The 21,923-nt window shown below is 39.7% G+C and overlaps 1 protein-coding gene across 1 annotated transcript; it reads left to right on the top strand.

The window, feature by feature from the left end:
* Positions 1-21,170: 21,170 nt before the first annotated feature.
* On the top strand, positions 21,171-21,608 carry LOC122004772 (uncharacterized PE-PGRS family protein PE_PGRS36-like). Its single transcript, XM_042559607.1, has one exon. It carries the CDS (start codon positions 21,171-21,173, stop codon positions 21,606-21,608), a length of 438 nt encoding a protein of 145 aa, XP_042415541.1.
* The last annotated feature ends 315 nt before the right edge of the window (positions 21,609-21,923 follow it).

Below are 21,923 nucleotides of genomic sequence, written 5' to 3'. Positions count from 1 at the left end.
GGTATTGGATTTTGACCTTTTTAAACCTCTTGAACATATAAAACAATTGATTTATTTATACTTTAAAGTAGTTACTTTCTTTTCTCTTAAAATTTAAACGATCTGAAAGTTCTCAAGAAATTTAGAAATCTGAAAAAAATAACTAAAAAAATTGAGCCAATTTTAGACTTGGATTTGAGGTTTGAATCTTTGATAATATCTGGTTTGGGTACTGGTGTTTTTACCCAAGTTTTCTGCAAGTTATTCTCTTTTAATAATGTCTTTTTATTTTACAAGTAAATCATTGCTAAATTTAAAATTTTGTCTAAATGGTTTTTTGGGACTCTCCCTTAAAATAATAATAAAATTATTTTTATACACTTAAACATATATATATATATATATCTTTGAATTTTTATTAAAATAATCTACAGCGACACTAAATATTCCATCTGAGAATCAGAATAATAGATAATTAAGAAATTTAAGGTTTATTTTTCATCTGAGAATCAGAATAATAGATAATTAAGAAATTTAAGGTTTATTTTTCATCTGAGAATCAGAATAATAGATAATTAAGAAATTTAAGGTTTGAATTTTAGTAGTGTAATTTTTTTCTCTAGTAAGGAGTGGGTTTAAAAATTATGAGTGCATTTAGATTTATTTTGGTGGTCAGAGAAAATTTTTATAAAATTAAAATTGGGTGAGTCATTTTAGGAAGTGCTCTCCTTCGGGACAATGATGCAGTTGTATAATACTTATTTTTTTAGATATTAAAAAAATCTAAGAACGTTGAGTTGATTTAAGAACGGTTAAGAACGTTGAGTTGATTTAAGAACGATTAACTGATGAATCATTCATTTTTTTATTTACATTGATGGTTGACTAAGTTGAAGAATTCAAGCCCAAATCTCTCCATTTTTCAGACTTGAATTAAAGCTTAAATAAATCAATCGTCTTTTATTATTTGTTTATACGTTCAAGAGGTTTAAAAAAGTCAAAATCTAACACCGTCAAAATTTTTCTACCAACCCAATGACCAAGGCCGTTTTCATATTTCCACGAGAGTCCGTTCTTTTCTCTTTGAAATTGAGCATAAAATCACTTTTCTTTGGAGAGTTGAGCAAGCAAACACCGTCGAACTATCTCCACATGGCTTGTTTTCTCAGACTCCCTATAAACTTTGATGTCGCTGATGCTAATGCCTAACATCTACTCTTCTTCATCATGTCTCTAGCGATAGTTCTGATTATGCTGATGTTGGTTAGCGACCTCCCATCATTCTCGGCCGCCCGACCACCACCCCTGGTGGCGATTACATCGCTGCTTCCACCACGTCCAACCCCCCGGCAGACACGAACTCCTCTAAGAGGAGGTTATTGCCGCCGCCGGACGCGAACTCCCCCGACCCCCACCCCTGGCGGCGATCACCGCACAGACACTACTTCCACAGCCTCCATCCCCCCGGCGATCACCTCCTCCTCATAGGAAGTGACGAATCGCCGCCCCCTGGGATTCTGATTCCCTTTCCCATTCCCATTCCGCTGCCACCACCTGCATTGCCGTCGCCGCCGCCAATGATGCTATGAAGGTTGTCTAGCCGTCGGCGCGGTGATCACCACCAAGGGTGGGGGTTGAGGGAGTTCGCGTCCGACGGCTGCAATAACCTCCTCCTCAGAGGAGTTCGCTACTGCTTATTTGTCCAAACATCAACGTGAACCAAAGTTATGGTGTACCAAGTGTTGGTATACCAAAGTTTGATATAAAGAACTTTTGTGCATTGAAGTTCAGTAGGTATACTGAACTTCATTATACCAACACTTGGTAAACCAACACTTGTGTACCCAAAAACTTCAGTATAATAGAGAACTTTGGTATATCAAAGTTTGGTATACCAAAATTTCGTATACCAACACTTGGTACATCAATTCTTTGGTATACCAAAATTTCGGTATATTAAAATTTTGGTATAATGATCTTCGGTATACCAAACTTTTGTATACAAAATTTTTGATAATATTATATTTAAATTAAAAAAACGAAGAACATAGAAATTTTAAAATATAATGTAACACAAACTTGCAACTTAGATGTAAAGCTTAAATAAATTAATTGTCTTTATTATTTGTTTATACATTAAGAGGTTTAAAAAGGTTAAAATCTAATACCGTTAAGATTTTTCTACCAACCCAGTGACCAAGGTCGTTCCCTTGTTTTCACGAGGGTGCGTTCTTTTCTCTTTGAAGTTGAGCATAAAACCACCTTTCTTTTTAGAGCTGAGCTAGCAAACACCGTCGAACCACCTCCACATGGCTTGTTTGCTCAGACTCCCTATAAACTCTGATGTCACTGATGCTGATGCCTAACATCTTCCCTTCTTTATCATGTCTCTAGCAATAGTTCTGATGATGCTGATGTTGATTAGCGACCTCCCATCATTCTCGACCGCCCGACCACCACCCTCGGTGGCGATCACACCGCTGCTTCCACTATGTCTAACCTCCCGGCGGACACAAACTCCTCAGAGGAGGAGGTTATTGCCGCCGCCAGACGCGAATTCCCCCGACCCCACCCCCACCCCTGGCGATGATCACCGCGCCGACACTGCTTCCACCGCCTCCATCCCCCCGGTCATCACCTCCTCCTCAGAGGAAGTGACGAATCACCGCCCCCCTAGGATTCTGATTCACTTTCCCATTCCCATTCCGCTGCCACCACCTGCATTGCCGCCATTGCCGATGATGCTGTGAAGGTTGTCCAACCGTCGGCGCGGTGATCACCGCCAGGGGTGGGGGTCAGGGGAGTTTGCGTCCGGCGGCGGCAATAACCTCCTCCTCAGAGGAGTTCGCTATTGCTTATTTGTCCAAACATTGACGGTGAACCAAAGTTATGGTGTACCAAGTGTTGGTATACCAAAGATTGACATACCGAAGTTTGATATAAAGAACTTTTGTTCATTGAAGTTCGGTATACTGAACTTCATTATACCAACATTTGGTAAACCAACACTTTTATACCTAAAAATCTTCAGTATAATAGAGAACTTTGATATACCAAAGTTTGGTATACCGAAATTTAGTATACCAACACTTGGTACACCAATTCTTCGGTATACCAAAGTTTCGATATATTAAAATTTTGATATAATGATCTTCGGTATACCAAACTTTTGTATACAAAATTTTTGATAATATTATATTTAAATTAAAAAAATGAAGAATATAGAAATTTCAAAATATAATGTAACATAAACTTGCAACTTAAATGTAAAGCTTAAAGAGAATACATGACATCTCCTCACATGCCTTTTTCCCCACATCAAAGAGAATACACAACACAATAGACATGATACGACAGACACATCACGTGACAAGACTGTACGACATTCACGGTGACTGGATGACCTTCACAGCGACCTTCATGACTACTGGACGACCGACCTTCACGACTAGACGACCTTCACAGCGGAGGCGGTGGCTCTTGTGAGAGAATTGGAATGGGGATTGGATTGATCCTAGGAGGCGACACTTTGTCACCTCCTCGTCAGAGGCGATGATCGGGGGTGGCGATGCAGGTGGTGGCAACGACATTGAAATGGGAATTAATAAGATCGGCGACACTTGGAAGACTCCTCCTCATAGGAGGTGATTGTCGGGGGGATGGATGTGCGTAGTGATTGCCGCTGGGGGTGGGGGTCGGGCCAGGGATGATTGGAGTTCACATCCAGCGTCAAATAACCAACATCAAAATCAGAACTACTGCTATGAGAGACATGATGAAGAGAAGATGAAGACAACATCAAGATCAGAATTTATAGGTGCTGTGGGCAAGCAAGCCATGTGGAAATCATCCGAGAAGACAAAGGCTATGTGAAAAGGCTCAACTCGACCATTTTACGATTTTATTTTTGCTCACCTTGAAGAAGAAAGGAAGCCATGTAATCAGTTGTTTTACTGTTTATTTTTACTCGACTTGAAGAAGAAAGGAAGTCATGCGATCTGCAATTTTTTCTTATACAATTCTAAGAAGAAAGGAAGTTGATCGGCGGTTTTATTCTTAACTCGTAGAAGAAAATAATGGGACCTCATTGCTTGGAAAGGATTAGTAGCACTATAGCTTGTTTGTCCAAACATCGACGGTGAACCAAAGTTTTAGTGTACTAAGTGTTGATATACCAAATATCGGCATACTAAATTTGATATAAAGAACTTTAGAACTTCAATATACCAATACTTGGTAAATCAATACTTCTGTATACCAAAATTTCAATAAATAGAGAACTTTGGTATACCGAAGTTCACGCCCCTTTTGGCGCCCCGTCCAGTCTAGTCGTGTCGTGTCCCTTTGGCGCCTTGATCAAACTATTCCCTGTTTCCGAGAATAGCAAGAGAGGCCCCGTTCACATGGCCACAGTTCAAAATACTTAAGCAAAATAAAATGGCTGATCGAAATACTTGAGCAAAATAAAACGACCGATCATTTCAAGTTGAACCTTTCCACATGCTTTCTTCCGGAAGATCATTTTGGGTTGATTCACATGGCATGCTTGTAGCTTCCCGCTTGCCGGTTTCCACAGCCCTATAAATTGCCATGGCCACGTACTAATGTATTCATCTATTCATCTTCTTTTCTCTTTTCAATGTCTCATCTAATGGCAGCCGCAATTCTAATGGTTATATGATGCGAGCTGCCATCCTCACTCCCACCACCTTTGGCGATCAAGCGCTCCGTTCCACTGTAGCCGTCTCGACCCCCACCCCAACGATCACCTCCTCCTCCTCCGAGGAGGTGTTCAAGAGTTGCACGATCCCGATCCATCCGATTTCTCCCTTGCCTCCACTGTTGCCGCTTCCAACACCTCCATCCCCACCCTCTCTAGTGATCGCTTCCTCCTCCGAGGAGGAGGAGTTCAAGCGCCGCTCGATCCCGATCCCGATCCATTCGATTCCTTCCCTGTCTCTGCTGCTGTCGCTGCTTCCAACACCTCCATCGTCACCCCCTCTAGCGATAACCACCTCCTCTTCTGAGGAGGTGTTTAAGTGCCGCATAATCCCGATCCATCCGATTCCTCCCCTGCCTACGCTCCTGCCACTGTCGCCTCCCTCGGCGATCACCGTCCAATTGTGTAAAGGTCGTCCCATCCAGTCTAGTCCAGTCTAGTCGTGTCGCATCCCTTGTGACGTCTCGACCAAGCTCTTCCCTGTTTCCGAGAATAGCTATTTCCGAGAATAGCGAAGGAGGTCCTGTTCACATGGCCGTCAATCAAAATACTTGAGCAAAACAAAACAGCCGAACGAAATACTTGAGCAAAATAAAATGGTCGATCATTTTGAGTTGAATATTTCCACATGTCGTCTTCCACAAGATCATTTTGAGTTGATTCACATGGCAGGCTTGTAGCTTGCCGCTTCCCGATTTCCACAGCCTTATAAATTGCCATGGCCGCGTACTAATGTATTCATTTATTCATCTTCTCTTCTCTTTTCAATGTCGCTTCTAATGGCAGCCGCAATTCTAATGGTAGTCGTAGTTCTAATGGTTACTGGACGAGACCTAGCATCCTCACTCCAACCACCATATTTTGGTAAATCAACACTTTTGTACCCAAAATTTCAATATAATAGAGAACTTTGGTATACCGAAATTTAGTATACCAACACTTGGTATACCAAAATTTCGGTATATTGAAATTTTGGTATAAAGATCTTCGGTATACCAAACTTTTGTATACAAATTTTTTGATAATATTCTATTTAAATTAAAAATGAAGAACATAGAAAATTCAAAATATAATGTAACCTAAATTTACAACTTAGATGTAAAGCTTATTCAAACCTGATAAATTCAAACCCGATCTGAATAATCCAAAAAATCTTATTCAAATAGACTTTTTCTTCTTCTATTTTCTCTATATTTTTTTACTTTTTTTTCAATACTCCATCATTATCATCTATTAACATAGATAACACATGTTAAATTTTAAAATAAAATAAAATTTAATCCAACAAATCACTAAACTCTAAATTAAGGTCAACTCGGGTCCATCTATATATGACTCAAAAATATTCAATCCGAAAATCCTTCAATCCAAATTCGAAATTTTTTAATCCGAACCTTTTTTTTTTTTTTTTTTTGAATTGACTAGGATCGGATGGTCTGATTCATTTTTCCTCCCGTAAAGTTAATAATGCTTTCGTAATAAGTATTGTAGGGATGGTGCAAACAATGGGGTGTCTATAACATCAGGCATTTGAAGATTTTTTAAGGGTGTTTGTGTCCAATAAGCTATAAAAACTAAAGCAGATTTGGTTATATTTCAAATTGGCAAATCCTTAACTACATGTAAGAATGATTTACGCTGGAGATCATTATTTCGGTCAGTTACTAATGGATTTGATTTGAACATAATTATTGATGGTGATTCTTTCTTTGAAGCTTAAGTTATCATTGTAATGTGTTTAAATTTTGTTTAAGCATGATTTGAACTCGTTGGCAAATGTATGAAGAATAAAGTTCAAATTTTTTTAATGTACGGCAGAAGCTAATTGGAATACAAAATTTTAGCCATCCTTTTATTATGTCATAATATAATGTTTAGCATGCATATTACAGATGGAAAAGAAAGGTATGAGTTTATGTCCATACTCTTTTTCAAGAATCTGCTCAAACAACACCTTGATTACGTGAATGGCTGCCACCTTGTTTCACACGGTCCTATTGAATATCTAACTCGAGCAAATTGTTTAAAGTTGAGATTGATTTTGATGCTTCATATAAATCTTCAACCTATATTCAGAATCCACTAGAAAGTAACAGAAAAGAAAGAAACCAGTTAATAAATATATTGACATCTAAAAAATAGGGTAAAACCTCATGATAAGTGTAGCATAAGCATAGATAACGCTTGGACTTGGTTATGGAGGTTCCTTTCTCCTCAATGCATGGCTTTCTAAGCCAAAGCTAATGCAATTGAAAATGGGATTAAACTAGAGATGAAACCAGTGTTGCCGCTTGCCTAAGCATTCAGGTGAAATGAAGCTGGGATGAAGCTTGGTCTGGAAAAACTCTTAAGATATAGTTTCTCTTTTTGAATGGAAGAAATAATAAAAATTCATCTGGTAAATACATCTCATGAGAACATGCTTTTTCATCTTCCATACATGTTGCACACAAATCTATGGAGTCGGCATTCAATGTCCAAACTCTGTCAGTAGGTTTTTATCATTTTGCATTGCACCTTGTGCAACAACACAGGCACCGAAGTTGCAAAGTAAATAAAGTACTGGAAGCAATGAACATATTATCAGAATAGTTATTGAAGTGTTTTCAAAAATAATAAAAATATAAGTTGTCTGATAAAATTATCTACCCAATGCATTATCATCAATCTATTCAATACCACAAGGTAAACACACAGAAACAACAATGAATCATGAAATCACCAAGGAAGGAGTATATAACAAGTCCTCTTGATTGCCTAGCAAGCCTTTGAATCTTTGATTCTGTTGCGACTAACCGCATGCTCAGTGTAGAAATTGCTAGATCGTCATCCATCACATTTTTATCTTTGTTTTTCTTCTTAAAAGTTGTTAAAGATGTTTTATCTTTGTTTTGGACAGTCACGCTTGTCTATTTCCTAAGGACAAGATGGTGATTGACACATGAGATGGTGATCAACACAGCGTGAGAGTGGTAATCTACACAGTATAACCATTGACTTCTAGATCTTTTCCTTGTAAAAATTAAAAATTAACATCTAGTTTAAAGTTGTCTTAATGTACTATAGCTAAGCAGAGTTGAAGGTACATATATAAAGACACTTTAAAAGTCTTAAGCCATGTTGAGATGGATGTCTGGAAATACTAAGAAGGATAAAATAAAAACTTCTATACTAATATTGAAGAGCAATTACATGTAGTTCAATTGATGAAAAATGAGTAAATGGCTATTAGAATTCTAGGTAAGGATGGAGAAAGACTAACAATAGCCGGTGCTCACTTTGGTCCTTGAATCACAATTTCACACCACATAATCAGCCTTGTTTTAGACGCATACAAATGTGACTCTTTTGAGGTTGTGTGATCGCAAACACATCGACAGATACCAAGATGAAGAAGGCATATAGATCAATCAGTTTATTGTCAATTTTGACCAAAACTAAAGGGGGACGCTACTTTTTGGTGGAACTTAATCCTTTGAAAAAGCGAAAATCCCCAAAAGATCAAGCAAGTTGTAAGATTCAAAGAGAACAGGGGAATACTTGACCTTAGCGATATAGTCCATCTCTGTGAACTTGAAGGCTATGCTTAGACATCCATCCGTAGAGGAAGGAGACTTGAGAGAGAGCAAGTTGGGGAGAAGGCATCCAACTCCATGGGCGCCGTCTTGGAGCTGGCCTCTAAGGCCTCGAACGCCACCACGACCCGCCTCGAAAATTTGATGAATAGGGCGCTGCCATTAACGATAACCCCGACACAGACTCAGACTCCCGACATCCCCGAGAACACTGCTTCTCTGTGTTCAATTCTCGGACGCCAGACACTCTAAAGAACCCCGATACATATTTAGATGTCGGACACCCCTAGAACCCCGACACACCATTTCATTTATTTTATGTTATGTTGAATAATAAGAAAAAATGATCATCATGTTTAATGAAGCTGTTGAATTAGATGGGTGGGAGGCTTGTTGATAGTGTGATTGAGGCAAAAGGGTTGGCCATGGTCGTTCCATGCTCTAATATAATACCATGAGCAAAAAAATTTTGAAAAAACTACCGGAGAAGGAACAAACATAGAATAATTTCTCCAAAATAGGAAAATTGGAAGAAATCCTTAAAGGCAAATTCCATAATTATGGACTAACATGTAAACATCACAATTTTAAGACCTCTTTAATCAAGAATTTCTTGTGAGATAACTTGTGTATACCATCTTGGAGCAAAAAAGGTGAGTAAGGTGATGTTGTGTACTCTCTTTGAGCTTTACATCTAAGTTGAAATTTTATGTTATGTATTTTGAAATTTATATATTCTTCATTTTTTAATTTAAATAAAATAATATCAAAAATTTTGTATAATAAAGTTTGGTATATTGAAACTTCAGTATACTTAAGATTTGGTGTTGTTGGTATACTAAAGTTCAGTATATCGAGCTTCGGTATACCAAAGTTTTCTATTATACCGAAGTTTTCGTGTACAAAAGTCTTGGTTTACTAAGTGTTAGTATACTAAAGTTCCGTATATTGAACTTCAATATACTAAAGCTCTTTATATCTAACTTCGGTTTGTCAATCTTTGTATCATATTTTAAAACTACAGTAATATAACTATATTCTTATTACATTTATTCACTAAATATATATTCATAATTTCTTAAATGCTTTAATATAAACCCCCTATTTTATCAATAATGTAGTAAAATTAGTTAGAATTTCAAATTAGAAGGATCAGATCAAATTAGATTTTTTTTTTAAAAAAAATATCAATCTGAATCCAATCCAAATATGAATACAACCCGAAACTCCTAAATCTGAACTCGAACATGAATACAATCCGAAATTCATAAATCCGAAGCCGAACCCGATAAACTCCAACCCAATAGTTGATTTAATAAGATACCATAGCCGAAAACCCAAAAGACAACTTCCATTAAACAAGTGCAAAATCAGGCAAAATCAAACAAAGTTTAAAGTCTTGACAACACGACAGGACATGATTGGACAGGACTGGACTGGACACTTAAACTTAATCTAGATCTAGAAAAATATCCCTCTAATTTATTAATAAAAAGGGACGCAACACAATTGGACCGGAACGGACCAGACCTTCACATGACTGGACGGTGATCGCCGGGGGTGGGGATGGAGGTGTCAGAAGCAGCGGCAGAATCGGATGGATCGGGATTGTGCGGCGCTTGAACACCTCCTCCTTCTCGGATGGCAGTGATCGCTGGAGGAGGTGGGAATGGAGGTGTTGGAAGCGGCGGCAGCAGAGGCAGAATCGGAATCGGGATCATGTGGCTCTTGAACACCTCCTCCTTCTCGGAGGCGGTGATCGTCGGAGGGGGTGGGGATGGAGGTGTTGGAAGAGGCGGCAGAGGAGGCAGAATCGTAATCGGGATCAAGCCGCGCTTGAACACCCCGTCCCCCTCGGAGGAGGTGAACGCCGAGGGTGGGGGTTGGGATGGTAGCGGCGGAACGGAGCGCTTGATCGCCGGGGGTGGTGGGAGTGAGGATGGTAGCTGCCGTCCAGTAACCTTTAGAACTGCGACTGCCATTAGAAGAGACATTGAAAAGAGAAGAGAAGATGAATACATTAGTACGCGGCCATGGCAATTTATAGGGCTGTGGAAACCGGCTAGCGACATGCTACAAGCATGCCATGTGAATCAACTCAAAATGATTTTGCAGAAGAAAGCATGTGGAATGGTTCAACTCGAAATGATCAGCCGTCTTATTTTGCTCAACTATTTCGATCGACGCTCATGTGAATCAACTCAAAATGATCTTGCAGAAGAAAGCATGTGGAAAGGTTCAACTCAAATTGATCGTCGGTTTTTTTTTGCTCAACTATTTCAATCCGCGGCCATGTGAATCAACTCAAAATGATCGTCGATTTTATTTTGCTCAACTATTTCGATCGGCCATTTTATTTTGCTTAACTATTTCGATCGGCGACCATGTTAACGGAACCTCCCTCGCTATTATCGGCCGTGTGAACGGGACCTCCTAAACATTCAAAATATCTTAAATATGTTTTAGGTGTGTAGTATTATCTTTTGGGCTAGTTTTGGCCCCAATCTTTGCAATTTTGGATGAAAAGTTTTGTATCATAATAAATAGGGCATTATAATGGTATTAGACATTATATAACATTAAGTATATCGTCAATTTTATGCAAGTCTGATACAAGTCAATTATATATATATATATATATATATATATATATATATATATAATATTGGTATTCACCGAAGTTCAGTATGCTGATCATTGGTATATCAACACTTTGGTGCACCAAATCATCAAAGTTTCGGTATAAAGAATTTCGGTATACCAAACTTTAGTATATCCCAATACGAAAAGATTTTGGTGAAGGAGAAGACATTACTGAACTTAAGATCACACAAAAAAAGGTCAAAAAATCACCATTCAAACTTGCAACTTATTGATCACAATGACTTTATCATACTTCATAATGTTAAAAAAAAATCATAAAAGTTTGGTATACCTAAATGTTCGGCATACCATTCAAAACCCTCAAAAATGTAGTCTTGGAACTGAATTGCCATGCTTTTGTAAATTATAAGATGGATGGTTAGTCTATCCATTAAAAATATGACTTGAAATGCTCAGAAAACTAGATTAGTTTGTATTTCCAATCTAGCAAATCGTTAACTATATGTAAGAGTGATTTATATTGGAGATCATTATTTTGATCAGTCACTAATGGATTTGATTTAAGCATTCTTGTAGATTGTCATTCTTTCTTTGAAGCTTAAGTTATCATTGTAATGTGTTTTAATTTTGTTTAAACATGATTTGAACTTGTTGGCAAATGTATGAAGAATAATCTAATAATGTGTTCAAATTTTTTTAAAGTATAGCAGAAGCTAGTTGGAATACAAAATTTTAGCCATCCTTTTATTATGTCATAATATAATGTTTAGCATGCATAAGAAAGGTATAAGTTTATGTCCATACTCTTTTTCAAGAATCTGCTCAAACAACAGCTTGACCATGCCAAGTCCACGCTTAAATTTAAGTAGATTACGTGCATGGCTACCACCTTTTTTCACACGATTCTGTTGACTATCTAACTCGGGCAAATTGTTTAAAGTTGAGATTGATTTCGATGCTTCATATAAATCTTCAACCTATATTCAGACTCCACGAGAAAGTGACAGAAAAGAAAGAAAACAGTTAATATATTGGCATCTAAAAAATAGGGTAAAAGCTCATGATAAATGTAGAATAAGTATAGATAACGCTTGGCCTTGGTTATGAAGGTTCCTTTCTCCTAAATGCATGGCTTTCTAAGCCAAAGCTAATGCAATTGAAAATGGGATTAAACTAGAGATGAGACCAGTGTTGTCGCTTGCCTAAGCATTCAGGTGAAATGAAGCTGGGATGAAGTTTGGTCTGGTAATACTCTTAAGATTTAGTTCGTCTTCTTGAATGGAAGAAATGATAAAAATTCATCTGGTAAATACATCTCATAAGAACATGCTTTTTTCTCTTCCATAGATGTTGCACACAAATCTATGGAGTCAGCATTCAATGTCCAAACTCTCTGAGTAGGTTTTTATCATTTTGTATTGCACCTTGTGCAACAACAACACAGGCACTGAAGTTGGAAAGTAAATAAAGTACAAGAAGCAATTAACATATTATCAGTATAGTTATTAAAGTGTTTTCAAAAAAATAATGATGTAAGTTGTCTGATAAAATTATCTACCCAATGCATTATCATCAATCTATTCAATACCACAAGGTAAACACACAGAAACAACAATGAATCATGAAGTCACCAAGGAAGGAATATATAACAAGTTCTCTTGATTGCCTATTGATTCCGTCCGGAATCTGAGTCAGACGGAGGCCGACTACGTCGTCGTCGTCGGTGTTGACAGAGGGCCGTTGAGACTCTCTGTTGGCGCTGTACTTCCCGGAAGGGTTCCCGCGGGTGGATGTCAGTGGATGACTAGGACGATGGAGCAAGAGTCCTCTGCGCACACTAAGACGAGCACACTGAGCGTTAGAGACCAAGAACCAGGGAAAACTTCCCCGGTGCAGGCCCTCCGACGCTTAAGTCAGTTACTTTTTCCCTAGAAGAACAGTAAAACGAAAGGACAAATGTAAATGACTGATGCAAAAAGGAGAGTGAGCGTACCTGCGTGAGGAAGAGGTCCTCTCTTTTTATATGACAAGGAGTACTTCTGGAATCTGACAAGTGTCAGGGAATGTCGAGTGTCAGACCTTGTCTGTCGGTGAATGTCATGTGTCATTCTCTTGGAGGCCAAAGGAAGGCTCTATTAACGTCGAGTCGCAGACCGTTAGAATATTCTCTGACAAACCACTATTATTCCCTGATAGGTGGTTATGATTCCTTGACTTAGTTATCGTGTAGTGCTATACTAACCGGATATGAAGGGAGAAGATCTTGATGACCAGTTGCCTTAGACTTCCTCTTGAGTATATCTAAGTTCATGCTGGAAGACCCGTTCAAGAAATCTAGACCAATCTGTCTTGACCTGTAAGCTTTAGTCCGCATATCCTGACATGTATGTCCTGTCCTGTAAATCCTGACCCGTAAGTCCTGGACCGCATATCTTGACCCGTATACCTCGACCTGTAAGTCTCGACCTGTAAGCCCTGGACCACATGTCTTGACCTGTAAGTCTTGACTTGTATATCCTGACCTGTAAGCCTTGGACCGCATGTCTTTAGTTGTAAGTCCTGACCTGTAAGCCTTGGACCGCATGTCTTGACTTGTAAGTTCTGACCTGGCGATATTTGATCAGCAACCTTCGGCAATCCCCCCTCCTCTCAACTACCACGTCCCTCTTACTTTTAACCGTCACGTGTCCTTGACTTCTGACTGTCACGTCTCCTTGACTTCTGACTGCAAAATCCCCTTAACATCTAACCGTCACCTCCCCTTGACTTCTGACTGCCACCTCCCCTTGACTTCTACCTGGCCAGCTTCTTTGGCCCTACCCTTATGCCCCGTATCACCTATCAACCTTTGAATCTTTGATTCTGTTGTTACTAACCACATGCTTAGTGTAGAAACTGCTATGTCGTCATCCATCACATTTTTATCTTTGTTTTTCTTCTTAAAAGTTCTTAAAGATGTTTTATCTTTGTTTTGGACAATCACTCTTGTCTATTGCCTAAGGACAAGATGGTGATTGACACATGGGATGGTGATCAACACAGTGTGAGAGTGGTAATCTACATAGTATAACCATTCACTTCTAGATTTTTCCTTGTAAAAATTCAAAAATTAATATCTAGTTTAAAGTTGTCTTAATGTACTCTAGCTAAGCAGAGTTGAAGGTACATAAAGACACTTAAAAGTCTTAAGCTATGTTGAGATGGATGTTTGGAAATACTAAGAAGGATAAACTAAAAACTTATATACTAATATTGAAGAAAAATTACATGTAGTTCAATTGATGAAAAATTCGTAAATGGCTATTAGAATTCTAGGTAAGGATGGAGAAAGACTAACAATAGCCGGTGCTCACTTTAGTACTTGAATCGCAATTTCACACCACATAATCAGCCTTGTTTTAGACGCATACAAATGTGACTCTTTTGAGGTTGTGCGATCGCATACACATCGACAGATACCAAGATGAAGAAGGCATATAGATCAATCAGTTGTCAATTTTGACCAAAACTAAAGGGGGACGCTACTTTATGGTGGAACTTAATCCTTTGAAAAAGCGAAAATCCCCAAAAGATCAAGCAATTTGTAAGATTCAAAGAGAACAGAGGGGAATACTTGACCTTAGCGATATAGTCCATCTCTGTGAACTTGAAGGCTATGCTTAGACATCCATCCGTAGAGGAGGAGACTTGAGAGAGAGCAAGTTGGGGAGAAGGCATCCAACTCCATGAGCGCCGTCTTGGAGCTGGCCTCCTAGGTCTCGAACGCCGCCGCAACCCGCCTCGAAAATTTGATGAATAGGGCGCTGCAATTAACGATAACCCCAATACAGACTCAGACTCCCGACATCCCCGAGAACACTGCTTCTCTGTGTTCAATTCTCGGACGCCAGACACTCTAAAGAACCCCGATACATATTTAGATGTCGGACACCCCTAGAACCCCGACACACCATTTCATTTATTTTATGTTATGTTGAATAATAAGAAAAAATGATCATCATGTTTAATGAAGCTGTTGAATTAGATGGGTGGGAGGCTTGTTGATAGTGTGATTGAGGCAAAAGGGTTGGCCATGGTCGTTCCATGCTCTAATATAATACCATGAGCAAAAAATTTTTGAAAAAACTACCGGAGAAGGAACAAACATAGAATAATTTCTCCAAAATAGGAAAATTGGAAGAAATCCTTAAAGGCAAATTCCATAATTATGGACTAACATGTAAACATCACAATTTTAAGACCTCTTTAATCAAGAATTTCTTGTGAGATAACTTGTGTATACCATCTTGGAGCAAAAAAGGTGAGTAAGGTGATGTTGTGTACTCTCTTTGAGCTTTACATCTAAGTTGAAATTTTATGTTATGTATTTTGAAATTTATATATTCTTCATTTTTTAATTTAAATAAAATAATATCAAAAATTTTGTATAATAAAGTTTGGTATATTGAAACTTCAGTATACTTAAGATTTGGTGTTGTTGGTATACTAAAGTTCAGTATATCGAGCTTCGGTATACCAAAGTTTTCTATTATACCGAAGTTTTCGTGTACAAAAGTCTTGGTTTACTAAGTGTTAGTATACTAAAGTTCCGTATATTGAACTTCAATATACTAAAGCTCTTTATATCTAACTTCGGTTTGTCAATCTTTGTATCATATTTTAAAACTACAGTAATATAACTATATATACTTATCACATTTATTCACTAAATATATATTCATAATTTCTTAAATGGTTTAATATAAACCCCCTATTTTATCAATAATGTAGTGATATTAGTTAGAATGTTAAATTAGATGGATCAAATCAAATTAGATTTTTTTAAAAAAAAAATATTAATCTGAATCCAATCCAAATCTGAATACAACCCAAAACTCCTAAATCTGAACTTGAACATGAATACAATCCGAAATTCATAAATCCGAAGCCGAACCCGATAAACTCCAACCCAATAGTTGATTTAATAAGATACCATAGCCGAAAACCCAAAAGACAACCTCCATTAAACATGTGCAAAATCAGGCAAAATCAAACAAAGTTTAAAGTCTTGACAACACTATAGGACATGATTGGACAGGACTGGACTGGACACGTTAAACTTTAATCTAGATCTAGAAAAATATCCCTCTAATTTATTAATAAAAAGGGACGCGACACGATTGGACCGGAACGGACCAGACCTTCACACGACTGGACGGTGATCGCCGAGGGTGGGGATGGAGGTGTCAGAAGCAGCGACAGAATCGGATGGATCGGGATTGTGCAGCGCTTGAACACCTCCTCCTTCTCGGAGGCGGTGATCGCTGGAGGAGGTGGGGATGGAGGTGTTGGAAGCGGCGGCAGCAGAGGCTGAATCGGAATCGGGATCATGTAGCTCTTGAACACCTCCTCCTTCTCGGAGGAGGTGATCGTCGGAGGGGGTGGGGATGGAGGTGTTGGAAGAGGCGGCAGAGGAGGCAGAATCGTAATCGGGATTAAGCAGCGCTTGAACACCCCATCCCCCTCAGAGGAGGTGAACGCCGGGGGTGGGGGTTGGGATGGCAGTGGCGGAACGGATAAAATAATAAAGATGTAAGTTGTCTGATAAAATTATCTACCCATTGCATTATCATCAATCTATTCAATACCACAAGATAAACACACAGAAACAACAATGAATCATGAAGTCACCAAGGAAGGAGTATATAACAAGTTCTCTTGATTGCCTGTTGATCCCGTCCGGAATCTGAGTCAGACGGAGGCCGGCTACGTCGTCGTCGTCGGTGTTGACAGAGGGTCGTTGAGACTCTCTGTTGGCGCTGTACTTCCTGGAAGGGTTCCCGCGGGTGGATGACGGTGTCCTGTCCTGTAAATCCTGACCCGTAAGTCCTGGACCTCATGTCTTGACCCGTATACCTCGACCTGTAAGTCTCGACCAGTAAGCCCTGGACCACATGTCTTGACCTGTAAGTCTTGACTTGTATATCTTGACCTGTAAGCCTTGGACCGCATGTCTTAACCTGTAAGTCATGACCTGTAAGTCCTGACCTGTAAGCCTTGGACCGCATGTCTTGACCTGTAAGTTCCGACCTGGCGATATTTGATCAGCAACCTTCGGCAATCCCCCCTCCTCTCAACTACCACGTCCCTCTTACTTTTAACCGTCACGTCCCCTTAACTTCTGATTGTCACGTCTCCTTGACTTCCGTCTGCCACGTCTCCTTGACTTCTGACTGCAAAATCCCTTTAACATCTAACCGTCACCTCCCCTTGACTTCTGACTGCCACCTCCCCTTGACTCCTACCTGGTCGGCTTCTTTGGCCCTACCCTTATGCCCCGTATCACCTATCAACCTTTGAATCTTTGATTCTGTTGTGACTAACCACATGCTCAGTGTAGAAACTGCTAGATAGTCATCCGTCATGTTTTTATCTTTGTTTTTCTTCTTAAAAGTTCTTAAAGATGTTTTCTCTTTGTTTTGGACAATCACGCTTGTCTATTGCCTAAGGACAAGATGGTGATTGGCACATGAGATGGTGATCAACACAGTGTGAGAGTGGTAATAATCTACGCAACGTCTGGATCTTTCCAAATTCAAGCATAACCATTGACTTGTAGATCTTTTCCTTGTAAAAATTCAAAAATTAATATCTAGTTTAAAGTTGTCTTAATGTACTATAGCATAAATCTTGTCAATTGGCTAAGCAGAGTTGAAGGTACATAATGACACTTAAAAAGTCTTAAGTCATGTTGAGATGGATGTCTGGAAATACTAAGAAGGATAAAATAAAAACTAGCTTATATACTAATATTGAAGGGCAATTAGGTGTAGTTTCAATTGATGAAAAATGAGTAAATGTCTATTAGAATGCTAGGTAAGGATGGAGAAAGAAAGACTAACAATAACCAGTGCTCACTTTGGTACTTGAATCTCAATTTCACACCACATGATCAGCTCTGTTTTAGATGCATATAAATGTGACTTGTGCGATCGCAGACACATCGACAGATACCAAGATGAAGAAGGCATATAGATCAATCAGTTTATCGTCAATTTTGACCAAAACGAAAGGGTGACACTACTTTTTGGTGGAACTTAATCCTTTGAAAAAGCGGAAATCCCCAAAAGATCAAGCAAGTTGTAAGATTCAAAGAGAAAGAGAAAGAGAAAGAGAAAGGGGGATACTTGACCTTAGCGATATAGTCCATCTCTGCGAGCCTTCAAGCGAAGAGGAAGGAAACTTGAGAGTAGGTTTGGGAGAAGCATCCAACTCCATGGGCATCGTCTTGGAGCTGGCCTCCAAAGCCTCGAACGCCGCCATGACCCGCCTCAAAGGCTTCTCCCCTCCTCCACTCTCCATAAGCCCTCCCTCTCTCTCTCTCTATTCGGCTTCTTCCGACCTACCTTTTCCCGCTCACGGCGATGAGATGCACAGGAGAAGGCGAAAAATTGATGAATAGAGCGCTGCCATTAACTATAACCCCGACACAGATTCAGACTCCCGACACCCCCGAGAACACGCCTTCTCGAACGCCAAACATTTCCGATAACCCCGACACAGATTCAGACTCCCGTCACCCCCGTGAACACGGTTTCTTTATGTTCAATTTCGAACGCCAGACATTCCCGTTAACCCCGACACAGATTCAGACTCCCGGCACCCTCGAGAACGTTCTCGGCTTCTCTATGTTCAATTCTCGCACACCCCCGACACTCCTGAGAACCCCGACACATACTCAGACGCCCGACGCCACGAGAACACCATTTATTTTATGTGTCATTTTCGGATGCCAGACTTTACCGACACACCATTTATTTTACGTTACATTGAATAATAAAAAAATATGATCATCAAGTTTAACGGAGTCGTTGAATTAGGTGGGAGGCCTGTTGGCAGTGTAATCGAGGCAAAAGAGTTGGCCATGGTCGTTCCGAGCTCTAATGACATGAGCAAGAAAATTTTGGAAAAACTACCAGAGAAGGAATAAACACAGAATAATTTCTCCAAAATAAGAAAATAGGAAGAAATCCGTAAAGGTAAATTCCATAAATATGGGCTGACATGTAAACACAACAATTTTAAGAGTACGGATGCTCTGGTCCGTAAATTACGGATCAGAGGATGGCCCATTTTTCTATATCCTTGATTTGGATGGACCCCACCTATTTAAAAAATAGGATTCATCCAAATCAAGGGTTCTTAAAAAATGGATCATCCTCCGATCCACAATTTACGGATCAGAGGATCCCTACTGTAATTTTAAGACCTCTTTAATCAGGAATTTTTTATCAGATAACTTGTACATACCATCTTGGAGCATTTTCATCTATAATTTTGTTTTAATTGAAATCAAAATATACTTAATTAGCTTTAAGGACATCATTTTGGTTATTGTTAGGCCGTGTAAAAACTATTCTTTTATTTACTCTAACTGAAGGTATTAACCTTAGTGCGCATACAAGCAGAGAAATGTTTGATCTCCAAATGGAAGGTTCTTACTGTAACAAAAAAATTTAGAATTTTTTTCAAAAATTTAAAAAAAATATTTTTTCAAAAATTATTTTTGAAATAATAACAAGGTGTTACCAAGGTTCAAAAAGGTTCTTTTATTTTTTCAAAAGTGTTTGTTACCAAGTGTTGGTTTAATGAAGTTCAGTATACCGAACTTCAATGCACAAAAGTTCTTTATATCAAATTTCGATATGCCGATCTTTAGTATACCAACACTTGGTACACCATAACTTTGGTTCAACGTCGATGTTTGGACAAATAAGCAGTAGCGAACTCCTCTAAGGAAGAGGTTATTGTCATCGTCGGACGCAAACTCCCCCTACTCCCACCCCTGGCTGTGATCACTGCGCTAACGGCTGGACAACCTTCACAACTTCATCGGCGACAGTGGCGGCGGCGGTGGCAATGCACAGCGGAATGGGAATGGGAAAGCGAATTAGAATCCCACGGGGGCGGCGATTCGTAACTTCCTCTGAGGAAGAGGTGATCACCGGGGGGATGGAGGCGGTGGAAGCAGTGTTGGCGCGGTGATCGCCGCCAGGGGTGGGGGTGGGGATCGGGGGAGTTCGCGTCCAGCGGCGGCAATAACCTCCTCCTCAGAGGAGTTCGTGTCCGTCGGGGGGTTAGACGTGGTGGATGCAGCGGCATTATCGCCACCGGGGGTGGTGGTCGGGCGGCCGAGAATGATGGGAGGTCGCTAACCAACATCAGCATCATCAGAACTATTTATAGATACATGATAAAGAAGAGAAGATGTTAGGCATCAGCATCAGCGACATCAGAGTTTATAGGGAGTTTGAGCAAACAAGCCATGTGGAGGCGGTTCGACGTTGTTTGCTTGCTCAGCTTTAAAAAGAAAGGTGGTTTATGCTCAACTTCAAAGAGAAAAGAACGGACTCTCGTGGAAACAAGGAAACGACCTTGGCCATTAGGCTGGTAGAAAAATTTTGACAGTATTGGATTTTGACCTTTTTAAACCTCTTGATCGTATAAACAAATAACAAAAGACAATTGACTTATTTAAGCTTTACATCTAAGTTGCAAGTTTATGTTACATTATACTTTGAAATTTCTATGTTCTTCATTTTTTAATTTAAATAGAATATTATCAAAAAATTTGTATACTAAAGTTAGGTATACCGAAGATCATTATACCAAAATTTCAATATACCGAAACTTTGGTATATAGTAGAATTGGTGTACTATGTGTTGGTATACTAAATTTTGGTATACTAAACTTTGGTATACCAAAGTTTTCTATTATACTGAAGTTTTTGGGTACAAAAGTGCTGATTAACCAAAATATAGTGGTTGGAGTGATGATGCGAGGTCTCGTCCAATAACCATTAGAATTGCGGTTGTCATTAGAAGCGACATTGAAAAGAGAAGAGAAGATGAATAAATGAATACATTAGTACGCGGTCATGACAGTTTATAGGGTTGTGGAAACCGGCAAGCGGCAAGCTACAAGCCTGCCATGTGAATCAACTCAAAATGATCGTGCGGAAGACGACATGTGGAAAGGTTCAACTCAAAATGATCGGCCATTTTATTTTGCTCAAGTATTTCGTTCGTCTGTTTTATTTTCCTCAAGTATTTTGATTGGCGGCCATGTGAACAGGACCTCCTTTGCTATTCTCGGAAACAACTATTCTCGGAAACAGGGAAGAGCTTGATCGAGACACCAAAAGGGACGCGACATGTCTAGACTGGAATGGACTGGACGGGACGACCTTTACACAATTGTACGGTGATCGCCGAGGGGTGGGGATGGAGGTGTCGGAAGCAACGACATTGGCATGAGCGTAGATAGGGGAGGAATCGGATGGATCGGGATTGTGCGGCACTTGAACGCCTCCACAGAAGAGGAGGTGGTGATCACTAGAGGGGGTGGCGATGGAGGTGTTGGAAGCGGCGGCAGTAGCGGAGGCAGGGGAGGAATCGGATGGATCGAGATCGGGATCGAGCAGCGCTTGAACACCTCCTCCTCGGAGGAGGAGGTGATCACCGGAGAGGGTGGGGATGGAGGTGTTAGAAGCGGCGGCAGTGGAGGCAAGGGAGGAATCGGATGGATCAGCATCGTGCGGCTCTTGAACACCTCCTCCTCCTCGGAGGTGATCGTCGAGGGTGGGGCTCGAGACGGTTGTAGTGGAACGAAGCGCTTAATCGCTAGAGGTGGTGGGAGTGACGATGGCAGCTCGCATCATATAACCATTAGAACTGTGGCTGCCATTTGAATTGCGGCTGCCATTAGAAAAGACATTGAAAAGAGAAAAGAAAATGAATAGATGAATACATTAGTACGTGGCCATGGCAATTTATAGGGATGTGGAAACCGACAAGTGACAAGTGGGAAGCTACAACCATGCCATGTGAATCAACTCAAAATGATCTTCTGGATGAAAGTATGTGGCAAGGTTCAACTCGAAATGATCGGTCGTTTTATTTTGCTCAAATATTTCGATCAGCCATTTTATTTTGCTTAAGTATTTTGATCGGTGGCCATGTGAACGGGACCTCCCTTACTATTCTCGGAAACAAGGAATAGCTTG

This window comes from Zingiber officinale, chromosome 7B (genome assembly GCF_018446385.1).
Source record: "Zingiber officinale cultivar Zhangliang chromosome 7B, Zo_v1.1, whole genome shotgun sequence".
NCBI classification, from domain to species: Eukaryota; Viridiplantae; Streptophyta; class Magnoliopsida; order Zingiberales; family Zingiberaceae; genus Zingiber; species Zingiber officinale.
This window is presented reverse-complemented; position numbering and strand designations above follow the sequence as displayed.